Below are 27525 nucleotides of genomic sequence, written 5' to 3'. Positions count from 1 at the left end.
ACGATTTATCCAATCCATATTTTTGACTTTCAAAAGTATGGTAGGTATTGATGACCTTATCCATATCAAAGTCCCAAACCCAATCATCATCCCTATCATTTTCAATCTGTTTGGTTCGTTACATCTCGTCTTATCTTTCGTCATTATGAAATACGTATCGTCGAACCTTTGTTTTCTTTTTTAACCAAGGTATGGGGCACGCGGAAGGCTTCTATATATAGATTCTCATTGTCGCTTATCTTCTAAACGCAGACAATTTGAGCCTTTGCTGGATGCCAATGGACCTTAAATTAGAAGTGGTGCCTTTGTAAATGTACATTTTTTTATTGGACCTTTAAATTTTGCCTTGGCTTATCTTTTGTCATTATGAAAGACATATCGCTGAACCTTTGTTTCTTTCCAATATTCAGGTGGTGGGACAAAGACTTCTTCTTTTGCCTTGGCTTGTCTTTTGTCATAATTAAATACATATAGCCGAACCTTTGTTTCTTTTCATTGTTCAGGTGGTGGGGCAAAAACTCTATTTTCTTCCAAAGATTTATGCCAAAGATATATATTTTTGATTTGAAAAGTATGGTCGATATTGATGACCATATCCATGCCAAATTTCAAAACCTAATCATCATCGCTATTATTTTCAATTTGTTTGGTTGGTTATAGCTTGGCTTGTCTTTCGTCATTATGAAATACATATCGCCGAACCTTTGCTTTTTTTTAAACAAAGGTATGGTAGGCATTGATGACCTTATCCATGTCAAAATCCCAAACCCAATCATCATCGCTATCATTTTCAATTTTGACACGTTTTGATTCTCTCTGTCCAAATTGATTTTTATTGACTTGCTCCTCTTAATTTTCATTTTTGACAATTTACATTCTGACATTTTTGACATTTTTGACAAAGGCCTTTGCTTTAGCTGTCCATATTGCTGTTGTCGCAATTGATAGTAACTGCAATTGCAAATTTTGTTTTTGGTCCTCTCAACAGACATTAAATTATACAAATAACTGCTGCGCTGAAAACTCAACAATCTTATTTATTCTATGCATAACATCATATAAGAAAATACTTATATGATTCCGTATGATGTCATAAGAAATGCATATATGATGTAATAACATAGTACATGACTTCATTTAAGAAAAACAAAATTAAGGCACTTAATGATTTTCTCAGACTTTTGACCTATCTAGATCTTTTTTTTTATGCCAGAATATCCCAAGATACCAATTTTTTCGAAAAATATTCAAAATATAGGTAATGCAGTAAAAAAAAAGATGACTAGTTTCTCTGCTTAAAACTTTGACAGAGAGTCCAGGATTCCTACAACTTCTCACATTTAGCATATTCTTAGCATATATCCTTTTTTCCCTGGCTTGAGGTTCTCCTCTTGTTGCCATAAATAATCTCGGAAATTTTCAAGTTTAATTCCGAGCGAAATTTGGAAATTTTTGATAATTCCTTGGAGCACTGGGGCATGGTGTCTTGGCTTGATGTCATCCAACTTTTTCCGGATGTTCAGTCACCGTAGTTATAGAGCAAATCCAATTGTAGATTAAAATTCTACCTGCAAAATTTGGTGAGACTATGTCAGAAAGTACAGCATCCTGCGAATATGATTACTGTCATATTATCCATAATGTAAAAGGCATGGCAAAGTCTGTTCTTTTCAGGCTGAAACTACCATATTGTGTTCCGATGAGCGTATTTTATGACTTCTTTTGGATTTATTTTATGCCAACTATTGATTATTTTCGAAAGATTTGTCTTAGGCCAACTTTCGAAATTGTTCAGGTTTTTGCTAATTTTCAGATTTTCTTACAATAACTCTTTTTTTGTCCTGCAGTGGCGTAGTGGAATTGACCTCTGCTTGGGAATCAATAAGAAAACAAATAAAACCATTATTCTTCTGATGAAAGTAAAAGCGAAGATAAAACTCACTTCTCGCAGTTTAGATGAAGATGAAAATTACTGTCTCGCAGTTTAAGCAAAATATTTTTGAAAAAATGTTTTGAACTAACTGGATGTTTACTACATTTCCCTACATTTATAGTTCTGTAAAACTAGCGTTCTGCTGAAAACAGAAAACTGGTGTATCAAATCAGGATTAAAGTAACAAAAATCCTTAAGTGGCCTGTAATTAGAAAAAGATTAATTTATAAAGTTATCAGTGAACTTTAACTGGCAATGAAATCAGTCAATTTTACTGCACAGTTTCAATTATCTGAAAAACTCAAGCAAGTTTAATCTGTTTTTAAGTTTCAACTTCGCTCTTCACTTTCGTCGGAAAAACTCACTTTTTATATTTTTTTTGTATTTTTAGGTTTTAAAAATATCGACAGACAATAAGCCTTATAAAAAAATCCTTATATAAAAAGCCTTATAAAAAATAAGCCTTATAAGCCTTATATATATATATATATATATATATATATATATATATATATATATATATATATATATATATATATATATATATATATATATATATATATATATATATATATATATATATATATATATATATATATATATATATAATATATATATATATATATATATATATATAATATATATATATATATATATATATATATATATATATATATATATATATATATATATATATATATATATATATATATATATATATATATATATATATATATATATATATATATATATATATATATATATATATATATATATATATATATATATATATATTGCTTCTATATATATATTCTCACTGTCGCTTGTCTTCTAAACGCAGACAATTTGAGCCTTTTCTTGATGTCATGACGTACAAATGGACCTTAAATTAGAAGTGGTTCCTTTGTAAAATTGTATTTTTTTTATTTGACCTTTGACTTTTTCCTCGGTTTGTCTTTTGTCATTAAGAAAGATATATCACCAAACCTTTGTTACTTTCAATTGTTGAGGTGGTGGGATAAAAACTTTTTTTTCTTCCAACGATTTACCTAGTCTAGGTTTTTGTTTCTCAAAGGTATGGAAGGCAATAATGATCACCTTTGTTTCTTTTAATTGTTCAGATGGTGGGACAAACACTTCTTCTGTTGCCTTGGCTTGTATTTTGTTATTATGAAAGATGTATCACCGAACCTTTTGTTTCTTATAATTGTTCAGGTGGTGGTAAAAAAAAACAACTCTTTTTCTTCCCAATGATTTATCCAGTCCATATTTTTGATTTTCAAAAGTATGGTAGGTATTGATGACCTTATCCATATCAAAGTCCCAAACCCAATCATCATCCCTATCATTTTCAATCTGTTTGGTTCGTTACATCTCGTCTTATCTTTCGTCATTGTGAAATACGTATCGCCGAACCTTTGTTTTCTTTTTTAAATAAGGTATGGGACACTTGGCAGGCTTCTATATATAAATTCTCACTGTCGGTTATATTATAAAAGCAGACAAATTTAGACTTTGCTGGATGTCATAAAGTCCAAATGGACCTTATATTAGAAGTGGTGCCTTTGCAAATTTACATTTTTTTTTTACCTTTAACTTTTGCCTCGGCTTGTCTTTTGTCATTATGAAAGACATATCGCTGAACCTTTATTTCTTTTAATTTTTCAGGCGGTGGGACAAAAACTCTATTTTCTTCCAAAGATTTATGCCAAAGATATATATTTTTGATTTGAAAAGTATGGTCGATATTGATGACCTTATCCAGGTCAAAATCCAAAACCCAATCATCATTGCTATTATTTTCAATTTGTTTGCTTCGTTATACCTCGGCTTATATTTCGTCATTATGAAATACATATCGCCAAACCTTTGCTTTTTTTTAAACAAAGGTATGGTAGGCACTGATGACCTTATCCATGTCAAAATCCCAAACCCAATCATCATCGCTATCATTTTCAATTTTGACACGTTTTGATTCTCTCTGTCCAAATTGATTTTTATTGACTTGCTCCTCTTAATTTTCATTTTTGACAATTTACATTCTGACATTTTTGACATTTTTGACAAAGGCCTTTGCTTTAGCTGTCCGTATTGGTGTTGTCGCAATTGATAGTAACTGCCACTGCAAATTTTCGATTTGGGGCCTTTCAACAGACTTTAAACTATACAAATAACTGTTGCGTTGGAAATTCAACAATCTTATTTATTTTATGCATAACATCATATAAGAAAATACTTATATGATTCCGTATGATGTCATAAGAAATGCATATATGATGTAATAACATAGTACATGACTTCATTTAAGAAAAACAAAATTAAGGCACTTAATGATTTTCTCAGACTTTTGACCTATATAGATCTTTTTTTTTATGCCAGAATATCCCAAGATACCAATTTTTTCGAAAAATATTCAAAATATAGGTAATGCAGTAAAAAAAAGATGACTAGTTTCTCTGCTTAAAACTTTGACAGAGAGTCCAGGATTCCTACAACTTCTCACATTTAGCATATTCTTAGCATATATCCTTTTTTCCCTGGCTTGAGGTTCTCCTCTTGTTGCCATAAATAATCTCGGAAATTTTCAAGTTTAATTCCGAGCGAAATTTGGAAATTTTTGATAATTCCTTGGAGCACTGGGGCATGGTGTCTTGGCTTGATGTCATCCAACTTTTTCCGGATGTTCAGTCACCGTAGTTATAGAGCAAATCCAATTGTAGATTAAAATTCTACCTGCAAAATTTGGTGAGACTATGTCAGAAAGTACAGCATCCTGCGAATATGATTACTGTCATATTATCCATAATGTAAAAGGCATGGCAAAGTCTGTTCTTTTCAGGCTGAAACTACCATATTGTGTTCCGATGAGCGTATTTTATGACTTCTTTTGGATTTATTTTATGCCAACTATTGATTATTTTCGAAAGATTTGTCTTAGGCCAACTTTCGAAATTGTTCAGGTTTTTGCTAATTTTCAGATTTTCTTACAATAACTCTTTTTTTGTCCTGCAGTGGCGTAGTGGAATTGACCTCTGCTTGGGAATCAATAAGAAAACAAATAAAACCATTATTCTTCTGATGAAAGTAAAAGCGAAGATAAAACTCACTTCTCGCAGTTTAGATGAAGATGAAAATTACTGTCTCGCAGTTTAAGCAACATATTTTTGAAAAAATGTTTTGAACTAACTGGATCATGACATTTCCCTACATTTATAGTTCTGTAAAACTAGCGTTCTGCTGAAAACAGAAAACTGGTGTATCAAATCAGGATTAAAGTAACAAAAATCCTTAAGTGGCCTGTAATTAGAAAAAGATTAATTTATAAAGTTATCAGTGAACTTTAACTGGCAATGAAATCAGTCAATTTTACTGCACAGTTTCAATTATCTGAAAAACTCAAGCAAGTTTAATCTGTTTTTAAGTTTCAACTTCGCTCTTCATTTTCGTCGGAAAAACTCACTTTTTATATTTTTTTTTGTATTTTTAGGTTTTAAAAATATCGACAGACAATAAGCCTTATAAAAAAATCTTATTCCAACTTAGGCAAAGAAACTATAGGCAAAGTTAATAGGAAGTTATGCTAAGATAGGGTATTAACTGTAAGGTTAACTTAACATCTGTCTTAAACTTTCCCTAAAAAAATATGAAGTTTTTCACATAAAGAGTCCAGGGGCATATTACCCTTGGCATTTTTGAGGAGTTGTAGATAAAAAATCTGATTATTTATTATATTTATATTAAAAAAACGATTATTTATATTAAAAAAACTTAAAATGGGTAGTTAATATACTTCACGGAAATTCGTGCCATTATTAATGCTATTTTCCCATCGCAAGCCTGCAAAAAAATTTGAAATTCTCATCGGAAAATATACTTTTATTAGTTTTGAACTATAATATTTTAGGAGAAAACAGTACCATCAGAAATGAATGAGAGGGTAAAAAGAGAGTACCTATTACAAAAAATTATTATTTAAGATTCTTATATTAAGATTACTAAACCTACAACGAAGTGCCTTAGCCGCTACACTACCACCCCCGGTTTATTCGGGTTTGTTTTATAATTTTTTTCTATTCCAAATACACAAGCTAGAACATACACCTGTTCCGTTTATTACAAGGTAGAAATTAATGACAGGAAGATAACCTAGACCTCGAAGTTTTGTCACCACTCAATGCGTTTTCTCCAGTGGTTTTAGTTCTAGTGGATTCAATTGAAGGAGGGCAGAGGTGCTTTTGCCCTCCTTCCATTTTTTCCATTGCCTATATTTTGAAAAAAAACTCTTTTCTGGAATATTTTTATTGATTAATTCCCATTTTTAGTACTATCATGGAAAAATAAAAAAAAGACAACTTTGCCTCCCTCTAGACATTAAAATATATTTTCCTCCACCCCAAATTTTGAGACTTGCGACCACTAGTCTAGCCACTAGAACTAGCCTAGTTCTGTTATTCAGCAAGCAATATTAGAGCTTATTAAAGAGGCTGGGAGGGGTATTACGCAAGATGGTGGTTGTAAATCTTAAGTTTTACGTTTTTGAACATGCTATTTATGATGGCACCCTTTTCATGCTCCCGTTTTCACTCTAGAAATGGCATCCAAAGTGCCATTTTTGGATGCCATCAGGCAATTCATGATGGCAATAGTTCAATTTTATAGAAATCACATAGATGAAAAATTTATTTAAAAGATGCTATTACACGACTCTATAATGTTCCAGTCCCCGCTAGCGGCAGAAAAAAGAAAAAAAAGAGACACATTCTGCTTAATGTGGTTTTTGACCAAGCCGATTTTGACGGTGACATTTCATTTGGATCCGACACTATTTTCCAGGGGTTTTAGTAGAGCTGTAACCAGAATTTGTTGTTTAGGGGAGGTTTTACAACTTTAAAAACGCCACAAAATTTGCTTATATGAATTTTCGTTTCTTTTTTACGAGGTGGAAAAAATTTCGGCGGATGGGTGGGGGGGGGACTAAACCCCCTAATCCGTCCCCCTCCCCCAGATAACGTCCCTGGTTTCAGGTTTTTGTAGAAATTCCTATAAATTTCTTTTCGCAATAACATTTTACGATTAATCAAAGCATCAGTCACCCTTCCTTAGTCAGCTACAAGTGGCGACTTTTTTTTTCACTCAAAAGTTTTTCTAAGATACATTTTTAACTTTTGGTTACTATGGAGTTACTTGGAGTTCGAACTCAGCCTTAGAAACCCACCGCAGGGTTTAGAATTTGGATTCCGGTGATGAGATTATGCAAAAATGTCCCTAGAGTAATTCAAACAAGAAGACATTTTATTTTGGAGAGTTACTTAGCCAACTTCCCACGAACAACTCGTTCCCACGATAACTCCTTCGATACGAAGTGCCCGGGTCTAAACAACAACAACAATAAAAAATAATATATTATACCCACCTTGATGTTTAATACAAAAAAGTCAAGCCTTCCGATCACTTTCGACTGTTAAAAAGGGCGCTAAGCCTTTCCATTTCTAATCAAATAAGCCCTTTTGGAAACGACAAAGCTTTCTATAAACACCATATATGCCCCCGGGGCATAAATTACAACCCTTGCCCTAAAGTATGTTAGGGTGGTTGTCATCCTCTTAGACCGAATTTCCATAACTCTCACCTAAGTTAAAGAACTAGGCAATCTCAAAATTTAGATGGGATGTGTTTGAGAACATAGTAGTCGTGAGAGGATGATTATTCACCTTTAAATCACCTCCTATTATTAAAAATGAACCAATCCGTTCATATTCCCAATTGAATTGGCGCTTTTTGAAGTTTCTAAGACAACTTCTTTGATACGAAGTACTCTGCTCCAAGGAAAAAAAACAGTAAATACTACATCGTGCCACCATCGTTCTTATCTGCCCTCAGGGCAAAACTTAAAATTCTTGCCCAGAGGGTTGTGGGGGAGTGTCCTCCTCTTTACTTAGTCCCCGTTTCTTGTCTCGTTCTCGAGTGTCCCCGTTCTTTAGGCAGCGCGATCCTGCTGCCTATGATTTATCCAACAACTTTCTATATAAACCTTATATGCCCCCAGGGGGGCATAACTTACAACCCTTACACTGAGGGCTCTGAGGGGGTTATCTTCCTGAAACACCTAATTTCCACAACGTTCAACTACGTTGAACAAAATGGATATCTCAAAATTTTGATTGGATGTGTTTTGGAAATCGGTGGGCGTGAGAGGGGCGTTAGTCGCTATTCCATCACTTTCAATTAGTAAAAAAGGCACTAGCCCTTGAAATTTCCAATTGAATGAGCCCTTTTGAAGTTTCTACGACAACGCTTTCAATAAAAACTTTGTATTCCCCAGGGCATAACTTAAAACCCTTGCCCTGAGGGCTGTGGGGGGAGGGGTTGTCATGCTTAAGGACCTAGTTTCCAAAACTTTAAAACTACGTTGAATAAAATGGCTATCTAAAAATTTTGATTGGATGTGTTTGGGGAAAAGGGGGGGGTGAGAGGGGGGTTAGTTTCCCTCAAATCACTTTCGACTATTAAATAGGGTACTACCCCTTTGAGTTTCAAATCGAATGAGCCCTTTTTCAAGTTTCTACGACAAAGATTTCAATAGAAACCTTATATGCCCCAGGGCATAACTTATAATCCCTGCCCTGAGGGTTGTGGGGGAGTGTCCTCCTCAAAAATTTATTTTCTATCTGGAAATCAACTACGCTGAACAAAATGGCTATCTCAAAATTTTTATTGGATGTGTTTGGGGGAATGATGGATGTGGGGGGGGGGGGGGTTGTTGCCCTCCAATCACTTTCGACTACTAAAAAGGGCACTAGCCTTTTGAATTTCCAATCGAATGAGCCTTCTTTGAAGTTTCTACGACAACACCTTCTTTAAAAACCTTATATGCCTCCTGGGCATAATTTACAACCGTTGCCCTGAGGGTTGTGGGGGGGGGGGGTTGTCAACCTCAAAGACCTAATTTCCAGAAACTTCAACTATGTTTAATAGAAGGGCTATCTTAAAATTTTGGTTGAATATGCTTGGAGAAAACATGAGCGTGGGAGGGGGGTTAGTTACCCTCCAATCGCTTTTGGATATTAAAAATGGCACTAGCCTTTACAGTTTCCAAGCGAATGAGCCTTTCTTGAAGTTTCCACGACAACACCTTCTATAACAACCTTATATGCCCCCAGGGCATGACTTACAACCCTTGCACTGAGGGTTGAGGGGGAGTGTCCTCCTCAAAAACATATTTTCTATCTGGAAATCAACTACGCTGAACAAAATGGCTATCTCAAAATTTTGATTGGATGTGTTTGGGGAAATGATGGGCGTGGGGGGCTAGTTGCCATCCAGTCACTTTCGACTATTTAAAAGGGTACTAGCCCTTGGAATTTCCAATGGAATGAGCCTATTTTGAAGTTTCTACGACAACGCCTTCTATAAAAACCTTATATGCCTCCAGGGCATAACTTAAAACCTTTGCCCTGAGTGTTGTGGGGGAGTGTCCTCCTCAAAAATTATATTTTCTATCTGGAAATCAACTACGTTGAACAAAATGGCTATCTCAAAATTTTGATTTTATGTGTTTGGGGGAATGATGGGCGTGGAGGGGGGGTAGTGGCCCTCCAATCAATTTCGACTATTACAAAGGGGACTAGAACTTTAAATGTCCAATCGAATGAGCCCCTTTTAAAGTTTCCACAACGACCACTTTCATATGAAGTGCCCTGCTCTAAAGAAAAACTATGATACATAGTTAATTGTACCAACATCGTTCTTATAGGCCCTCAGGGCATACCTTAAAGCCCTTGCCCCGAGGGTTGTGGGGGAGTGTCCTCCTCAAAAATATATTTTCTATCTAGAAATCAGCTACGCTGAACAAAATGGCTATCTCAAAATTTTGATTGGTTGTGTTTGAGGGAATGATGGGCGTGGGGGGAGGGGTAGTTGCCCTCCAATCACTTTTGACTATTAAAAAGGGCACTAGCCACTCCAATTTCCAATCGAATGAGCCCTTTTCGAAGTTTCTATGACAACTCCTTCGATACGAAGTGCCCGGCTGAAGAAAAAAAAACACATTGTGCCCACATCGTTCTTTACTTAGGCAGCGCTAGCGCGCTGCCTATGATTAAGGCTCTGTACCCATCCTTGAAAACATTACTCACTTAACTCATCCACATTCCAAGATAGCCGAAAATCCATTATCCAGAGTTTCACCGAAATACTTCCTAGACCTAAATTAATTTAAAAACAAAGTTTTTTTAAGGGAAATAAAGAGCGAAGTTGAATCTTAAAATGAACACAAATTATTACTTCACAGTCTATCTAACATATATCAATAAATATAGTGCAAATAAACCAACTGGCGACACTTTCCTATATTTATAGGATTAAAGAAAACTAGCGCTTTACTGAAAACACAAAACAATATAGGAGTTTTGGTATGGTAAAAGTAAAGTTTTAAGGACACTTTAACAGTATAAAAGTAAAGCATTTTTAAATTGTTGTTTTATTATTTTTTTTTTTTTTAATTTGGCATCAATTATGCACAATGAGCTCATTTCAATGATTGACTGTCGTTTTGGATCTGAAAAGGACATTTCATGATTATTTTGTAGACAAGTTCGAAGTGAAGGAAGCTTATTAGTATTAGGACTACAAACTCGCTTTAGAGTTTGTATCACAACTAAAAATCCTCCATTTTATAGAGAGAAATAACTTTATTCTCAGAGTTCATATTACGGTTGACATGTTCTTCATTTCGAGTAATACTAGGTGAGATCAAGATGTTGCATGATAAATCAATCCATTATCTTATAGGCTGTGCAATGACTTTAAACTTATTATTTTTATGCCTAAGTTGATGAGATTGTTTTAATTGTATACTGAAAGTTACTGATATCACAGCTCCTGTAGGACTATCAAAAGCGTTACAGATTAGTTTGTTGTTGTGAGGCTACATATTTACTTTTGACTCCTAAATCAATATTTTGCTTTTATACTTGGCTTTTGTGTTTTCAGGAAAGCGCTAGTTTTCTGTAATCCTACAAACATCACCAGTGGATTTATTTGCATTAGTTTTATTAATATATGTTAGATAGGCTGTGAAGTAATAATTTTGTTCGTTTTAAGTTTCAACTTCACTCTTTACTTCCCTTGGAAAAACTTTTTTTTTAAAATTAATCTATGCTCGGTTGTGATTAAAGTTTAATTTAGAAAAAACACTGCTATTACCTTTTCTATTGATACGGAATAATTTCTGTTCACTTTAAGTTTTAATGTAGGTCCTTAGTTTCAGTTGAAAACTTTTTTCTATATAGTTTCTAATCACCTCCAATTTAGGGAAGATAAGACACCTCAACCCTTAGTAAGGAGCTGAACCAAGAAGCCGTACAAAAATTGATGGAAAAAATAAGTTTAGAGTGAAAAAACAGAACATAGTGTCGTTTATTTTTGTAAAAAAGGGTTTTAAAAAAGAATAAATAGATCATTAATTCTTTGTTTTAAAAATTAAATTTAGTCACACTTAAGAAAGTAGCTCTAGGCGAGTAGTTTCGACACAAAAGGTTAACTGAGCGGACATACTTTTTTCAAAATTTTGCTAGCTCAACAGAAATGTGCCCTTAGGCTTATGGATTTACTTGAACTGTTCATAAATAAAATGTGATTCGTTACTCAGGACTGAGTAGGGATTTAAAAAAAGGCAGATTCTCGTTTATAGACGACGAATGGTATTATAAACTACGTTGGTTACCAGTTAAAAAATTTTGGGAAGAATTTCCTGAATTCTCCCACAGAACTCTTTTCATTTGTCTTCTTCCTCTTTGGACACAAAATCTTGCGTATTACGGTGGTATAGTTCGTAAATAATTTGAATAAGTAAGTATAATAATAAGTAATCCTTCTTTTAACATGCAACTTTTGAGTGGTTCCAGAACCACATGCCTACACTTCTGCAGCCACTTAGTGGCAAGGGGTCGGGGTCAGGGGCATACTTTGCTATGGGGAAAAGAGGACAACTTCCTCTCCAAGACCTCAATTTTCCTCCACACCCTAGTTTGCCCCCCCCCCTCCCAGCTCAAATTTAGTTTCTCCAAAAATGTTGTCAAAACTAAGATAAGCCTGCATAATTCAAGTATCCACTGAAACAGGCCAGTTTTCTTTAGTATATCTTTACCTTTTTTATTACTATACGGCTAGTTTTTCAGTTTTCTCTGTCATTTTCACCGGATTTGGGAAAATTGGCTCCAATTTAGAACCCCCCCCACTCCACAGGATTTTGACAAAATTACGCCATTCGTTGAGGTATGGATTTAGAGATCTACTCAGAATATCGTTGCAAACCATGAACTGGATGACCTCTATTCCCTTTTGAATCCAAATGCTTGACCAAATACCTTCCTGGGACATGCTTTAAAAAATGAGTGCACCACATTTACAGAAGCAGTAAAATTATCTGGAAATGATTGTATAGAAGGGAGAAAACCAAAATAATAAAAATAACAAACACCTTAGTAGGAATCGAACGTAAGACCTTCTAATTGGAATACGAACGCTTTCCCAACAGAACTGCGCCTCTAATAATGTGATTTGATATATTAGTGATTGTACCTTAATTGCGTAGCTTATTAAGGGGGCTTGGAGGAGGAACATGCGGGAGATGTTCTTGCAAACCTCCAGTTACGGGGGTACTGGTGCATTATATCTCGCCCACCGCTATAGACTGTACAAGGAAAAAAGACACGAAAGCAGACAAACGGGTATTTGCTAGATAATTGATGGCAAAGCGTGGTTCCTCATTGATTTTACAACATTTAAACGATTGCTTTTGGGGTTTGGGAAGGGGGGGAAGGTACCTAGGTTAGGTTACGTTTTTAATGTATGCTATGCTTACCGCCCACCCACCCCCTAATATGCAAAAATATAGCCCAAATTTGTTTTTAAAATAATATATATTAATCCTATTTTATTTCATTAGCATTAACCAAACTTGACTTCTTTCGTGTATAGCGGTGGGTGAGATATAATGCATAAGTACTTTGGACCATAATTATTACAATGATGATTTCGTTTTATACTTTCAAACTTTTCTACAAAAGAAGTGACAACAAAAGTATTGTTATTAGGGCTATATCACAATTACGGATGGTAGAATTGATAAACATCACGTAGATACGAGTAATAGCCTTCAAATGAGCCATTAAACGTCACTCTAAAAAATACTGGTCAAGTGGAAAAGCTAGCCCCAGCTTTTCCACTTGGGACATGGCACCAAAAGTGCCAATTTTTGTGTTATTTGGCACTTACGGATTGCAAAACTGATGGCACGTAGATATGAGCAATAGTTTTCAACTAAAAAGTGCCTTTTTTAGTGCCACCCGGCACTTGCAGGTGGTACAATTTATAAAGAAAACGTAGATATGAGAAATAGTATTTATGTGAGCTATTAAACATCTATCTGCGTTGTTTTTGTTGCCTGCTAGTCCCACCCCTTGAGAAATAGCACAAAAGTGTCATTTTTAGTGCCTAATGGCACTTGCAGGTGATGAAATTTATAAGAAGCACGTAGATGTGAAAAATAGCTTTTAGCTAAAATGAAATAGCTAAATGATCAGTTCATTTAGATTGTTTTAAAGTTTTATGAGAACCCTCGCTGCAACACTGTTGGCTTCTTGCGCCCAGTAGAGAACTTGAAAATTTTGGAGACTAATTAGGAGCGACCCGGCTCAATAATAACCAAAACTCTAAAAAACGGAATATTGATACCAATACATACATCAAAAGAATTAGATTCTAATGATGATTTCAAATATATAAAATTTATCAAGTTTTACCTTGCTAATCAAATCCGACATATTAGTGAAAAATTGTAACATTTTTGAAAAAAGACAAAAACAACCCCTAACAGTCATAGAACCCTAATGAAAATCAAACTATCAGCTGCAGTGCTTCCAAAAATCGTGAGACCAAGGTTCCAAATTCTTCTCTGCAAAAATGTAGAATTTTGTATTTTTTGCCAGAAGAAAGATCACGGATGCGTGCTTATTTGTTTGTTTGTTTCTTTATTGTTTTTTTTCCCAGGGGTGATCGTATCGATCCAGTACTCCTAGACTATTGTGAGAGGGCTCATTAGAACGGAAATTAAAAGTTCTAGTGCCCTTTTTAAGTGACCAAACAATTGAAGGGCTACTTAGCCCCCTCCCACGCTCATTTTTTCCCGAAGTCGCCCAATCCAAAGTTTTAGATAACCATTTTGTTCAGCATAGTCAAAGATCTAATTACTAGTGTCTTTGAGGATGACTTAATCCCCCAAAGCTCCTGGGGGAAGGGGTGCAAGTTATAAACTTTGCCCATTGTTTACATATAGTTTTGGTTATTGGGAAGTATACAGGCGTTTTCAGGAGGATTTTTTTATGGTGGGGGGGGGGGGGGGGGGCCGGAGTAGTGGTTACGGGGAAGAACCTTTCCATGGAGGATGTTTTCTTGGGGGAAGGGACATTCCTATGAAGGGGGCGCCGGATTTCCCAGCACTATTTAAAAAAACGATCCGAAATTAAATAAAAAAAACAAGTTTTTCAACATAAAGAAAGGAGCAACATTACTACTTAAAACGAACAGAAATGATTACGAATATGAGGGGGTTCGCCCCCTAGTCACTACCTCGCTCTTTACGCTAAAGTTTTTTTTAGTACTTTCAAAAGAGCTATCTATTCTAATTAACCGGCCTGTGTGATTAAGGGGTTTGTGATTCAAACAAAATTCAAACTTTAGCGTAACGAGCGAGGTATTGACTAGGGGGCGAACTCCCTAATATACGTAATAAAAACATACGAATATAGAAATTCGTTACATAAGTTAATTCGTAAGTTACGTCCGGATAAAATTTCGAGAAAGCCCCTTAGTCAAAAAAGGAAAATTAATATGTGAATTTTGTTTTAATTATTCATGTACGGTGAGCAAAAATAAATGCTGCATTAATTCAAAAACGTTCAGAAATTAAGTAAGATAAACAAATTTTTTTAACTGAAAGTAAGGAGCGACATTAAAACTTAAAAAGAACAGAAATTATTTAGTATATGAAAGGGGCTGTCCCCTCACCCACGCCTCGCTCTTTACGCTAAAGTTTGACTCTTTTTTACTACTTTATTTTTTAAAACAATAAAAAACTTTAGCGCAAAGAGTGAGGTGCTGAGGAGGGGATAACCCCTTTCATATACGGAATAATTTCTGTTCGTTTTAAGTTTTAATGTCGCTCCTTACTTTCAGTTAAAAAAACTTGTTTTTTTTTTATTTAATCGCACCTAAGACCTAATCAGTTATTCCAATTGTCAACACTTTTTCCGCCTTTAATTAAGTCAAACGGCACATCTCCGGGTCTCGTTTCCTCTACCTTCTTCACAACCCAGGCATAACAAAAGGATCGTCTTTTCGAATGTCGTTGACCCGCATTTGTTCTCAAAGTCTTGACAAGAAATCGTCATCGGCTGACAGACGTTCCACAATTTCAGTTCAGTATCAACTATGATTTTCATCTTACTAGTGCTGATTACTGTTGCCACAGCACAGGGCGATTGTGATCCCGAAAATGTGCTATTTGAGCTCAGAACTGGATATGTATTAAGTGCTCCAGGAGCAGTTTTAGATACTAAGGCTGATACGTTAATATTATCCCACTGTATTGAAGCCTGTAAAAATGACCCTTTGTGTAAAGCATTAAATTTCGAGACAGGGTTGTGTGTTCTATTTGCCAATGCTTCACAGGATTTACCAGGTAATACAAAAGCACATCTTATAGCCTACTATAAATTTTATACAATCGGTGTTAGTGGTGCTTTCCCGCTCTCCGTTCTCAAACAGCCTATACACTCTGAATTGTATATAGGCTATGCAATGAAATTTCCATACCCTGAATTTCCGGTTGAATTGTTTTTTTAAAGCTCAATCAATTTGAAGAAAATCTTATAGCTTCAGTTTGAACATCTCATAGCCTACAATAAACCTTAAACAATGGGTGTTAGTGGTGCATTCCCGCTCTCCGTTCTCAAATAGCCTATATACCCCGAATTGTATATAGGCTAGTCTGTGCAATGACGTTTCCATACGCTGATTTCTGGATGTATTATTTTTTTAAAGTTCAATCAATTTGAGGAAAAGAGTTAGGCCTATTTATGGAAGATTCATTGCGGGTAGGGAAAATTCCTGAATGTACAATCCGGAGTAGCCTAGACTGTGTATTTGACCATTAGGGAGTGGGAAATAAAGTTTCTTGGTACGGCTTAGGGAAAAACAAACAAGTTTTTTCAACTGAACGTAAAGAGCAACATTAAAACTTAAAACAAATGGAAACTAGGGTAAATATGGAGGAGTTTAAATTACTGACCTAGCTATGAAATAGACATACCTTTAAAGCCAGAATTGCATCCTGAATCTAAATATAACAATCATTTGCGTTGGAATTGAACTATACTCCCATCCCCAAATGTGCAAAATATAGGTTAGGTTATACATACAATTGAGGGTATATGTTTGTACATTAGGCGAGAGGGGGCAAAGTTCATTTCCGACGCAAATGAATGTTATATTTGGATTTAGGATGGAATTCTGACTCTAAAAGTAAGCCTATTTCTTTGCTAGGTCAGCAATTTAAACTCTTCCATATATACCGAAATTATTCTCTATCTGAGAGGGGGGCAGACTTTAGCTTTAAGAGCGAGGGTCGAGGAAAGAGCAGCCCCCTGGTATATTGAATGGTACTTGTGCATTATATCCTATACAGCGCAATAGACTGTACAAGGAAATACTAGAGGAAACCAGTCAAACGGGTATTAGCAATGGATAAATGGATCGCAAAGCGTGATTTCTTATTGCGTTTATAATATTTAAACTGTTATTTTTTGGGCTTTTTTTTTGGGGGGGGGGGAGATACCTAGGTTAGGTTGCGTATTTAATTAGGTTAGGTATTTAATATATGCTATGCTTTACCCCTCGCCCCCCCCCAATGTGCAAATACATAGCCAAAATTTGTTTCTAAACTATTATATTTTCATTCTATTTTATTTTATTTCATTAGCATTAACCAAACTTTTTTGTGTGTAGGATATAATGCACAAGTACCAACTGAATATTTTTATAGAGACAAGGGGGGGGGCGCCAATCAAGATTTTGCCCCGAGCACAAGAGAGACCAGTGTCGACACGGATGAAGGGGCTGCTGCCCTCATACACTCCTCAATCTTTTCGCTAAAGTTTCAATATGTTATCAATATCTAAAAGGTAATATAGTAGGGTTTCTGCTAGTTTAAGTTGTAGCCTAATTTCACTGTTTACGTTCATTTGAAAAAAACTGTTTCTTTTTTATTTAATATAGGCCTAGTTGAAAACCAAAAGACTGACAAGTTCCCTGGGTTAAAATTTTAACCAAGGGCTCCAATCAAGTGCAACGCTCCAGCGGCTATTACTTTTCGGAATCAAAGGATTTTAAATTTATTTAAGCTTATTTCGCTTGCCTAATCAGAACCTAATTATAAATTTGTTGACCTCTTATACTCCTTTCTTTCAGAAGTCTTGTGACTTTTAAAACGGAGCGACTCGGCTCAATAGTAACCAAAAATCTAAAAAACGGAATTTTGTACCAGTACATACATCAAAAGAATCGGATTTTTATGCTGATTTCAAATATTTAAGTTTCATCAAGTTTAGTCTTACCCATCAAAAGTTACGAGCCTGAAAAATTGCCTTATTTTCAAAAAAGGGGCAAACATCCCCCTAACAGTCATAGAATCTTAATGAAAATCAAACCATCATATTCAGCGTATCAGAGAACCCTACTGTAGAGGTTTCAAGCTCCTATCTGCAAAACTGTGGAATTTTGCATTTTTTGCCAGAAGAAAGATCACGGATGCGTGTTAATTGTTTTTTTGTTTTTTTGTTTGTTTTTCCCAGGGGTGATCGTATCGATCCAGTGGTCATAAAATATCGCGGAAGGGCTCATTGAAACGGAAATTAAAAGTTGTAGTCTCCTTTTTAAGTGACCAAAAAAATTGGAGGGCAACTAGGCCCCCTCCCACGCTCATTTTTTCGCAAAGTCACCGGATCAAAATTTTTGAGATAGCCATTTTGTTCAACATAATCGAAAACCTAATAAATATGTCTTTGAGGATGACTTAGTCCCCCACAGTCCCCGGGGGAAGGGCTGCAAGTTATGAACTTTGTCCATTGTTTACATATAGTATTTGTTATTTGGAAGTATGCTGAAGTTTTCAAGAGGGATTTTTCTGGCGGGGAGGGGGGTTGGATGAGGGGGTTAAGTGGGAAGATCTTTCCATTTAGGATATTGTCATGGGGGAAGGGACATTTCTATGAGGGCGGGCGCCGGATATCTCAGCATTATTTAAAAAAACGATAAGAAATTAAATAAAAAAAAACAAGTTTTTTCAACTTTAAGTAAGGAGCAATATTAAAACTTAAAACGAACAGAAATTATTACGTATATGAGGGGTTCTCCCCCTAGTCAATACATCTCTCTTTACGCTTAATTTTTTTTAGTACTTTCAAAAAAGTTATCTATTCTAATTAAACGGCCTTTGTGATTCAGGGTCATTCTGAAAGAATTGGAACAAAATTCGAACTTCAGCGTAAATAGCGAGGTATTGACTAGGGGGTGAGCCCCTCATTTATGTAATAAGAATATACGAATATAGAAGTTTGTTACGTAAGTTATTTCGCCAGTTACGTCAGATCAAAATTTCGAGAAAGCCATTTAGCCAAAAAAAGTAAAATTAATAAGCACATTTCATTTTAATTATTCATGTATGGTGAGCCAGAATCAAAGCTGCATTAATTCAAAAACGTACAGAAATTAAATAAAAAAACAAGGTTTTTAAACTGAAAGTAAGGAGCGACATTTAAACATAAAACGAGCAGAAATCATTCCGTATAAATCATTCATGTACGGTGAGCCAAAATCAAAGCTGCATTAACTCAAAAACGTACAGGAATTAAAAAAAAGAAAGTTTTTTTTTAACTGAAAGTAAGGAGCGACATTTAAACATAAAACGAGCAGAAATCATTCCGTATATGAAAGGGGCTGTCCCCTCCTCAGCGCCTCGCTCTTTATGCTAAAGTTTTTTTATTGTTTGAAAAAATAAAGTTGTGAGACAGTCAAACTTTAGCGTAAAGTGCGAGGCGTTGAGGAGGGGACAGCCCCTTTCATATGCGGAATAATTTCTGTTAGTTTTATGTTTTAATGTCGCTCTTTACTTTCAGTTTAAAAATCTTTTTTTGTTTAATTGTTAGTAAAGACGTGGGAGCAGTGAAGATGTTAAAAGTAGAATAGGTGGTTTTTGAATGCCCAGGGTGTTTTTTCACAATTAAAAAAGGTTAGGAAGAATAGGAAGATAAGTCTGCAAACCAAGATTAGAATATAAGAAGCTACAGTGATGACGGTGGTCAAATATGGCTCTGAAGCATGAGCGATCCGAAAAGTGGATGAAGATTTACTAGATGTTTTCCAGAGAAATTGCCTACGGATTGTTCTGGGTACCCGGCTGACTGATCGTATTTCAAACAGCAGGCTGTACGAAAAAAGTAGTCCAATCCCGCTTTCTAGAGCTATAATGAGAGAAAGGTTAAGATGGCTAGGGCACGTTTTGCAGATGAAGGATCACAGGTTGCCAAAAATTGTCCTTTTCGGCCAACCGTTTAGGGCTAAACGGAAAGCAAGTCGTCCTCGTCTGGAGTGGGAGGATATCATAAAAAAGATTTAAAGGAAATAGGAACTTCTTGGGATTAAGATGGAGGAGGAGCGTGCGTAGCTGTGTTGGCCTTAGGCGGCTTTGTGCTTTGGTGAGTTGTTAGTAGTAGTAGTAGTAGTAGTAGTAGTAGTAGTAATAGTAGTTGTGGAAGGTAAAGTTGTAACCGGTAATCCAGTGTTGCTAGTGTGGGCAGAGGGGAGGGGAGCTTTAAGATGTGACGTAGAATGCACAAAGACCGTTTTTTTTTAACTGCTATCGTCTACATAATATGCACGATAAATGTAACTTGGGGAGTATCCAAATGTCTTATATTAATACGTGACATGACAACGGATTTGATTCTAAAAATACAAAATACAAATGCTGTTGTAATTCGATTTTTGACTCACCTTAGCACAGAAAAAAACTCGTGGAAATTTGTATTTTATCTTAAATTGCATGCAGACAAATGACACAAATCCCAATAGAAAAAGAGTCATTAGCAGAGTTGCCATCGATCGAGACAAAATCGCTGGACTTGATATTTTCGGTGAACCGTTATTTTCATGCGACCCTTTTTTCTTATAATCCATTAAACCGTTCAGAACGAGTCTGCTGGAAAGCTTCAGTGGGAGGGCTAATAACCTATTTTCTTTCAATACATTGCCAAAGACTAGGTATATCTAGATAAAACTTAAATAGCCAGGAAAATAGTCACAGCTACTTAGGCACTTCATTTTAAACATCTTAACAGGGAGCAATAATTAGTAAAATTATTAATAAATCAAAGAGGCTGCAGTTCTGCTCATAAATAGCAAGTGCTATGAGACCAATCTTCGATCGGTGAAAAGAAAGACATTTTTTTTTTAATTTTCTCCACAAAACAACTTTAATTTAATTTCCTGCTCATAAGAAAAGTACTTAGGTAGGGGTTTGGACTGGGAACGGTTAAGAAGCGAAGGGAAAGCACTAAAAATCAATGTTGCCGAGGTTTTGTCCAATTTTTCTAGATTTAGTTGTATTTGCATTCGTTTTATTTTTTCTGCCTAGTCCAGTAGTGGTTTTAGGCCTCATAATCTGGCGAGGGGGGGGGGGGTAAGATATACCACAGGATTGTAAAAATACAAAATAAAAGAATTATATTTCAGCTGTCAGAAAAGGTATTTTTCAGACCCTAGGGATCAATTGTCCCCTTCCATTTGGCATCCCTGGTTAGTGCCGAGGCTGGAAGACCTTTTTCTAGTACCTAGTTAGTTATAATAAATATCATGGGTTTTTACAAACGACAAAATAGAACCAAACCCAAAATAAAAATTTCCCCGTCTGTTGAACGACACATAAAAATAAAGAGTCCCAAGATATATTATGAAATAGCTTCTTCTGTAGAATCAAAAATCATATTTGGTAATAACTAAAAGGAAAAAATCAGACTGAGGGTCTTGCAAAAAAGTTGCGATTTCTAGGTAATCGTTCCTCAAACATCTACGACTTTCCGTATAATTCCCATTCGATGAAGTTGTGTCTCCACCTTGACGGATCTAGATCAAAATCTGGGGAGGGGGACAATTTGACAAGGACGCCAAAAAGCTAAATCTTGGGGGGAGACCAACGTGACAAGGGCGCCACTAATTGACCATATTGACAAATTTGTTTTTAAAAAAGAGTAAAAATCAACAAGGAATGAGGGTGCCAGAAAAAAATCGGGGCGAGCAAGGTCCACCCCGCTCCTGGATCACAGTAGACAGAATATACCAGTAAGCTTATCGCAGATCATTTCTGGTCTTCGTTCTCGGTGCGAAAAAAAAGCTCCTCCCACTTATTTCTGCATTAGCGGTAATACGGGTTAGTCTTTTTCCGTTTGTTACAAGGCGCTTTGACGCAAAAAGCTGTAAATAGAATAACCAGCATTCCCACTAATCTGACTTTGCCTGCGGCTATATCCGCGCATTAGCTTTCCGGAGCACTCGCACTCCGGGCCGGGTTTTTAGAATGGGTGGGATAGAGAATGATCATACTGCCAATTCTATAAACTGTGTCCTGGATCTACCATTGTATCTCACTCATAAATGTAAGCTACCTTCGGGCTAAAATATTGTGTACGCGCCTTGTAATGATTCTGGAAATGTTCATTTGTATCGTATCAAGTTAGAAGCTTGATACATCATAGCCGTAGAGGATCAATTCAGTAAAAAATGCATTGCCTCGAAACTGAATAAATATATCAATCTAAGTTCATTGATGGACATGGAGCCTTCTTAACTAGGCTAGGGACACCAATCAGGGGGGGGGGAATTGCCCCCTAAAACTGGAATACTTTATATCTTCTGAATTGGTGCCCCTGAACTATACAAATGCAAACCCAAACTTACTGTACTAAAAATCCAGTTCAAAGTAATAATATGCTGAGTTGAATACTATCACTTTCTTGTTATTGTAGTTCAAAATTCAATTGGCCGTTCTGTTAAGCAAGACAGATAATTAAGCAATTGTTGCGTACAAATTTTATTAACCCAGACAGTTATCAGCACAGCACGGTTTCACAAAGAAATCTCTCCCGTTTTTCGTATTATCGTCTCTCACTATGCTATATAAAAATTTAACATCCCAAGGTTTACCAAAATTTTAAACTTCTTTTAAGAACGTATCTGAACTTCTTTTAATTCTCGAGTTACCCCATATATTTTGCTCATGCTATCCAGATACGTAGCTAACCTAGTTACTGACAGGAAAAGGTTGGCTCCCAGAAAAATAGTATTTTTGGCGTAGAAAGAAGACCAAGGAAGGAAAAAAGAAAAGATTTTCTAAAGCAACCACTTTGCTACCTTTTCCCTCTAGTGACCAAAAATACACCTGAATTGCATGATTTATAACCCTTTAAAATATGATACATCCTTGAGTTGTTCCCTACCTTTTACTCATGCTATCCAGTTGCAAGCTACTGACACGGATAGTTTGTTCTTTTTCCCTCTTAACCCAAATAAAAAGAAAAACATGAAAGGAATAAAAAGAAATATTCGTGATATTTTTATTTATTATTACCGTTAAAGATCATTATCAAGTTTTAATGTCATGTTATCTTCATGTGGTCTATGAAATACTATCGCCAATGTGTCAGACCATGACAATGGTGAAGGCTTGGAATGCATGATATAAGTCAGAATAATATTCAAAATTCGTTACTTCAACTTTTCAAGCTTGACTACTTTTTGGCGTTCAATTTTTATCCTTTTGCAACGATATACTAGCATTATTTTAGTTAATGTGGTATTTCACCAACAAACATAATGCACTTAGCAAAAAAAATATTGAGGGAAGGGGCAAAATTCTGAAAAAACGCCAAAAATATGTGAATTAGACGGAAAACATGAAAAGCTTTAGGAATAGTCGTCAAAATCTAGGGATAGGCTACAGGCCCCAGCTCCCTTCTGCAATAGAATTCTGGAATGGCTGAACCAATCATCTTTTGAAATTTTATGCCTTCCCAAAACTTACTAGTGTCTCCTTTAGGGGGTGCCAATAGACCTTTAGGTTTTAAAACAATTTGGTACTCCTGCATTATGCGGGCACTGCGAAGAAGTCAAGTTTGGTTAATGCTAATGAAATAAAACAAAATAGGATGAATATATAATAGTTTATAAACAAATTTGGGCTATATATTTGCACATTAGGAGGTTGGGGTGGGGGGTAAAGCATACCATATATTAAATACGTAACCTAACTTAACCTAGACACCTTTTCCCCCTCCTAAATCCCAAACAACAATATTCCATTTCTCTATTGAAATACCTTTTTTGGCGGTTTTTGTCTCTCGTTACCTTCATACAGTATATAGCATTAACCAAACTTGACTTCTTCACAGTGCCCGCATAATGCAGAAGTACCAAATTGTTTTTTTAGTTTCTCCATTAAAAAAATCTCGAACGAGAGACAAAACTGCCCCTCCTCGGTTTTTCAGATTTTTTTTTTTATTTTCGTTTCGAAAATTGAAAAAAAAAACTTTGCCTCTTCCCTACAGTTTCGTTAATTTGTCATCATGAATAGCTGTCTTGGTCTACGGGTAAAGACTTCAACTAGTTACCAGAAGGCAAGGCCGTATCCAGGGGGGAGGGGGAGTGGGTTACCCGGTTTGAACCCCCCCGCCCCCCGAAATATTTGTTTGACTCGTAAAAACGTAAAAAAAATGGACTTAAATAAATTTTGTATGCGTTTTTTGAGGTTTTTTGTGTACCCCCCCCTAAAAAAAATTATTAACCCCCCCCCCCCCCCCCCGAACAAAAATCTTGGATGCGCTTCTGCCAGAAGGTTTGGGGGTTTGATCCCTTATCAACGGCAGGTTTTTTTCTTGCATAGTTCCTTTGTACTTGGCTGCAAGGATGTGCTTAGAGGGGGAGGCCTCTCGGCCTGTCCCTTTCCGCGAATTTCCCATTTTCCCAGCATTTCTTGGCATTTTAATTTAATTATCAAATAGAAAGTTTATTTTTTTTACTAAAGTCCTGCATGCCTGCCTGCTTGTCTGCAATGGAGGTTGAGAGACAGTCATTATCTTTCTACCAAAAAACGTCATAGTGTCTCTTTTAGCTTAAAAAAAAAGTTTAAATATCAACATCCAAAGTCACATACGATTACTTACAATTTTCTTAACTTAAGATCTAAAGACTTTCCAATACTATTTTGAGCTTGCTTTAAACCCCAGATAGTTTTTTTTTTATGAAGTAGTTGCTTAGTCTGGGTTTTGCGAGTTTTTTTTTCTCATTATTTAAAATAAGCTAGATTTATTTTAATAGATAAATGGATAGACAGAGAAAATTTGCATGCCCTTTTCCATAGGAAAAATCAATTCCATTGACACTCATGAGCTGTTTCCAATTTGCGTTTTTTTGAGGAAATTTTAGAGCAAGAAGGAAAACTAGTTTCATCCACTTCGCATGTGCCATGTTTTGGTTGAAAACGGTTTTGTTTCCGAGCAAGTTGTTCATAGAATTTGTTCAAAGTTGAAGTTGAAACATTAGATTTTTCGTGTTGAGCGGAGAAAAAATGGGAGCAAAAATCAGGGCCGGATCTAGGGGAGCTATAGGGACAAGCGCCCCGGGCAGCACACCCGGGGGTGGCAAAACAAGCTTAAATTGTAATATTTATAGTATTGATGGTGCGGTAGGGGTGGCAAAGTTCTGCATTTGCCTTCTTCCCCTGAGAAAAAACCTAACTCTGGTTCTGGCAAAAATTTCTCAAATTTAAACCATTTTCTTCACAATCCATCGCATAATATCAAATATATGCTAATATTTTTCTTATTAATGTGTTTAAAGATCTTTATTCATTCAAACTAGGGTATGTTCCATTTCAAAAAGCTACTTCACAACTCAGCATCAATGTAAAGTTACAGAATCCACATTTGAATATTTCTATAACAAAAATGTACCAATAAAAAATAGCTATGAACTTGACAATAAAATGCACACAATTTTGAATAAGAAATTCTGAAGTTTGGAAACACTGGGAAGTAAGCTTATCATGTGACCCAAAGGTGCCGCCATGGTGTCAATGCCTCCCCCCCCCGGCGGGGAAAAAGGAAAATATTCGGAAATTTCACTTTGACACCTGAGCCTGTCACCTCCTTGTCATCAAGTATATTTAGAATTCAATAATTTTCGTTTTAATGAAGAACTATTAAGATATCTGAAGCGTGGTAATTTATTATCATCTCAGCTATTCATTGGAAATTGTCCCGTAGAGAAATTTACCCCTCCCCACGGAAATTTCTCCGTGGTGTCCTTGATACAAGCCCAAAAATTCAAATGTAATATCAAGTATGTAAACACAAGTCTTTATTAGGGAGGGGGTAGTGACTGCTGCGTCCATGATGGTAATTTCAAAATGGTATAAGTTGAATGCTTTGTTTTGAAATTGCAAAGGAAAATAGAATAGGTTTCTTAGTCCACAGGAAACGAACATTAACGCCTTATAATCTAGTCTTTCTCTTCTTAATATTTTTCACAGTTTTTATCAACTGCCGGTACCCCACCTGGGCTTGTCGAATAGTTGCATCATTTGAATATTTTGCCAGAGAATGAGCAATGTTTGGAATACGAAATAGCGATGGTGAGAAGGTGGTTGACCGAGAATTCATGATTTGGCCCGCATTTTTTCTTTCTTACCTGTACCTTTTTTTTAGTCCTATGATGTCATCAACACACACACCTAGCGTTTTGTTTTACATGGAAAAACCTGATACTCGCCACTTTAGTGCGGGTATATTTTAAAAATGTGTTTATTTATTGCGGGTATATTTATTAAAAAGGATATATTTAAAAATATATATATATATATCCTTCCTTCCTTCTTCTCGGTTCTTTAGCTCCTTTAATTCAAAATGCATTTTATTAACTAAATGTTTTATTGTTGTAAACCTTTTATTGAATTTGATGGATTTGAAGGTGCCTTTTTTTCAAGTTATGTTTTTTATTTAAAGTTCGAATATCCACTAAATCGTAAGCCCCCCCCAGTGGCGGATTCATGGGGGGGCGAGGGGCGCCCCCTAACGTAGTCTAAAGTAGTGTAATCTTTTTTTTTAAATGGAGATCTTTATTACATAACTAACACATACAAAAACAACCACGAAGCCCAGTATTCTGGGCTTGAATGGCTACTCCTAGAATACTCTGCATTACACATATGCATCGGGTTACCACACCTTCCAACTACCAACATATCAACACAACATTATAATTATAATTCTGCTCGAGAAAAAAAAATATATACATATATATATATAGCCTATATATATATATATATATATATATATATATATATATATATATATATATATATATATATATATATATATATATATATATATATATATATATATATATATATAACTCATACTCATACAGGCAATGACGTCTTAATTGGCGACGGAAATCAGTCCTATCTGACTCGTTATTCAACAAAGAGGGTAACCCATTCCACAGCGCTGGAAGAGCATGGCGACTGTAAAATACCGACCTTGTCGACACCCTCAGTGGTCTCCTATACTGGCCTACCTGTCTAGTTCCATAACTCAGAAAACCCGCAGCAGTAGAAAACATATTCCTAAAGCAAACCGGGACGAAAAAAAAATTAACTACTTAATTAACGTAAGTTGCGTTAATTAAACTTGCTCCTAACGCAAGTTTATCGGATCAACCTATTTTGCACCCCCCCCCTAAAAAATCCTGGATCCACCCTTGAACCCCCCCTCCCCCACATCACCAACAAAATGCTGGACACGGCCTTGTTTATCACAGAGGCGGATCTAGAGCAAAATCTTGGGGGAGGCCTAATGTGACAGTGGCGCCAATGAGCAAAGTCTTGGGGGGAGGGGGGAATGTGACAAAGGTGCCAATAATTGGCCAAATTGACATTCTAAAAAAAAGAGTAAAAAAAGAAAAAAAAACAAGGAATGAGGGTGCCAGAAAAAATCTTGTGGGGCCCGGGGTCCATTCCCCCCCCTGTATCCACCACTGGTGTATCATAGATGAATGGATGCAATTTGTCAATTACCAAAGAACATTTTGCAAAGGAATTGTATTCAAATATCTTTTGATTGTTCAAAAAAGTTTGTCGATACTCTAAATTTACAGTCATGACAGGCAGCTTGACAATGCATAACTAGAATAATAAACAAGGGTTTATACTTCCTTAATCGTTTAGTACTGGAAGTTTTGCATAAAAATATAGTAAGACGCGATGCAACTTGGCTTCTAACGGTATCTAAGCTTTTTGTTACTACAAGCAGAATTCAAGGGGTTAGCCAATTTCAAAAATCGTGTCCATAAGGCGGCATGCACCGTCTGTAGCGGGAGTGTGCTACGTAGGCGACTGCTATGTATGACGTGAAGAGGTATGCTGA

The 27525-nt window shown here is 35.8% G+C and overlaps 2 protein-coding genes across 2 annotated transcripts in view; one reads left to right on the top strand and one right to left on the bottom strand.

Moving 5' to 3' along the window:
• LOC148942136 (voltage-dependent T-type calcium channel subunit alpha-1H-like) overlaps nucleotides 1–13758 on the bottom strand; it is a 386818-nt gene extending 373060 nt beyond the window's left edge. The window contains exon 1 of the mRNA XM_089103241.1: nucleotides 13738–13758. Coding sequence (XP_088959367.1) covers nucleotides 13738–13758 — 21 coding nt within the window. The remainder of the gene's footprint in view (nucleotides 1–13737) is intronic.
• A 1622-nt stretch (nucleotides 13759–15380) lies between these two features.
• LOC148942135 (uncharacterized) overlaps nucleotides 15381–27525 on the top strand; it is a 55378-nt gene continuing 43233 nt past the window's right edge. Inside the window, exon 1 of the mRNA XM_089103240.1 lies at nucleotides 15381–15674. Within this exon, the coding sequence (XP_088959366.1) occupies nucleotides 15425–15674 (250 nt within the window). The 5' untranslated portion in view covers nucleotides 15381–15424. The remainder of the gene's footprint in view (nucleotides 15675–27525) is intronic.

The sequence above is a fragment of the Artemia sp. Qi Xiang Cuo genome, chromosome 17 (assembly GCF_049724085.1).
Source record: "Artemia sp. Qi Xiang Cuo chromosome 17, ASM4972408v1, whole genome shotgun sequence".
Lineage (NCBI taxonomy): Eukaryota > Metazoa > Arthropoda > Branchiopoda > Anostraca > Artemiidae > Artemia > Artemia sp. Qi Xiang Cuo.
The sequence above is the reverse complement of the archived record's forward strand: the minus strand, read 5'-3'. Positions and strand labels throughout refer to the sequence as shown.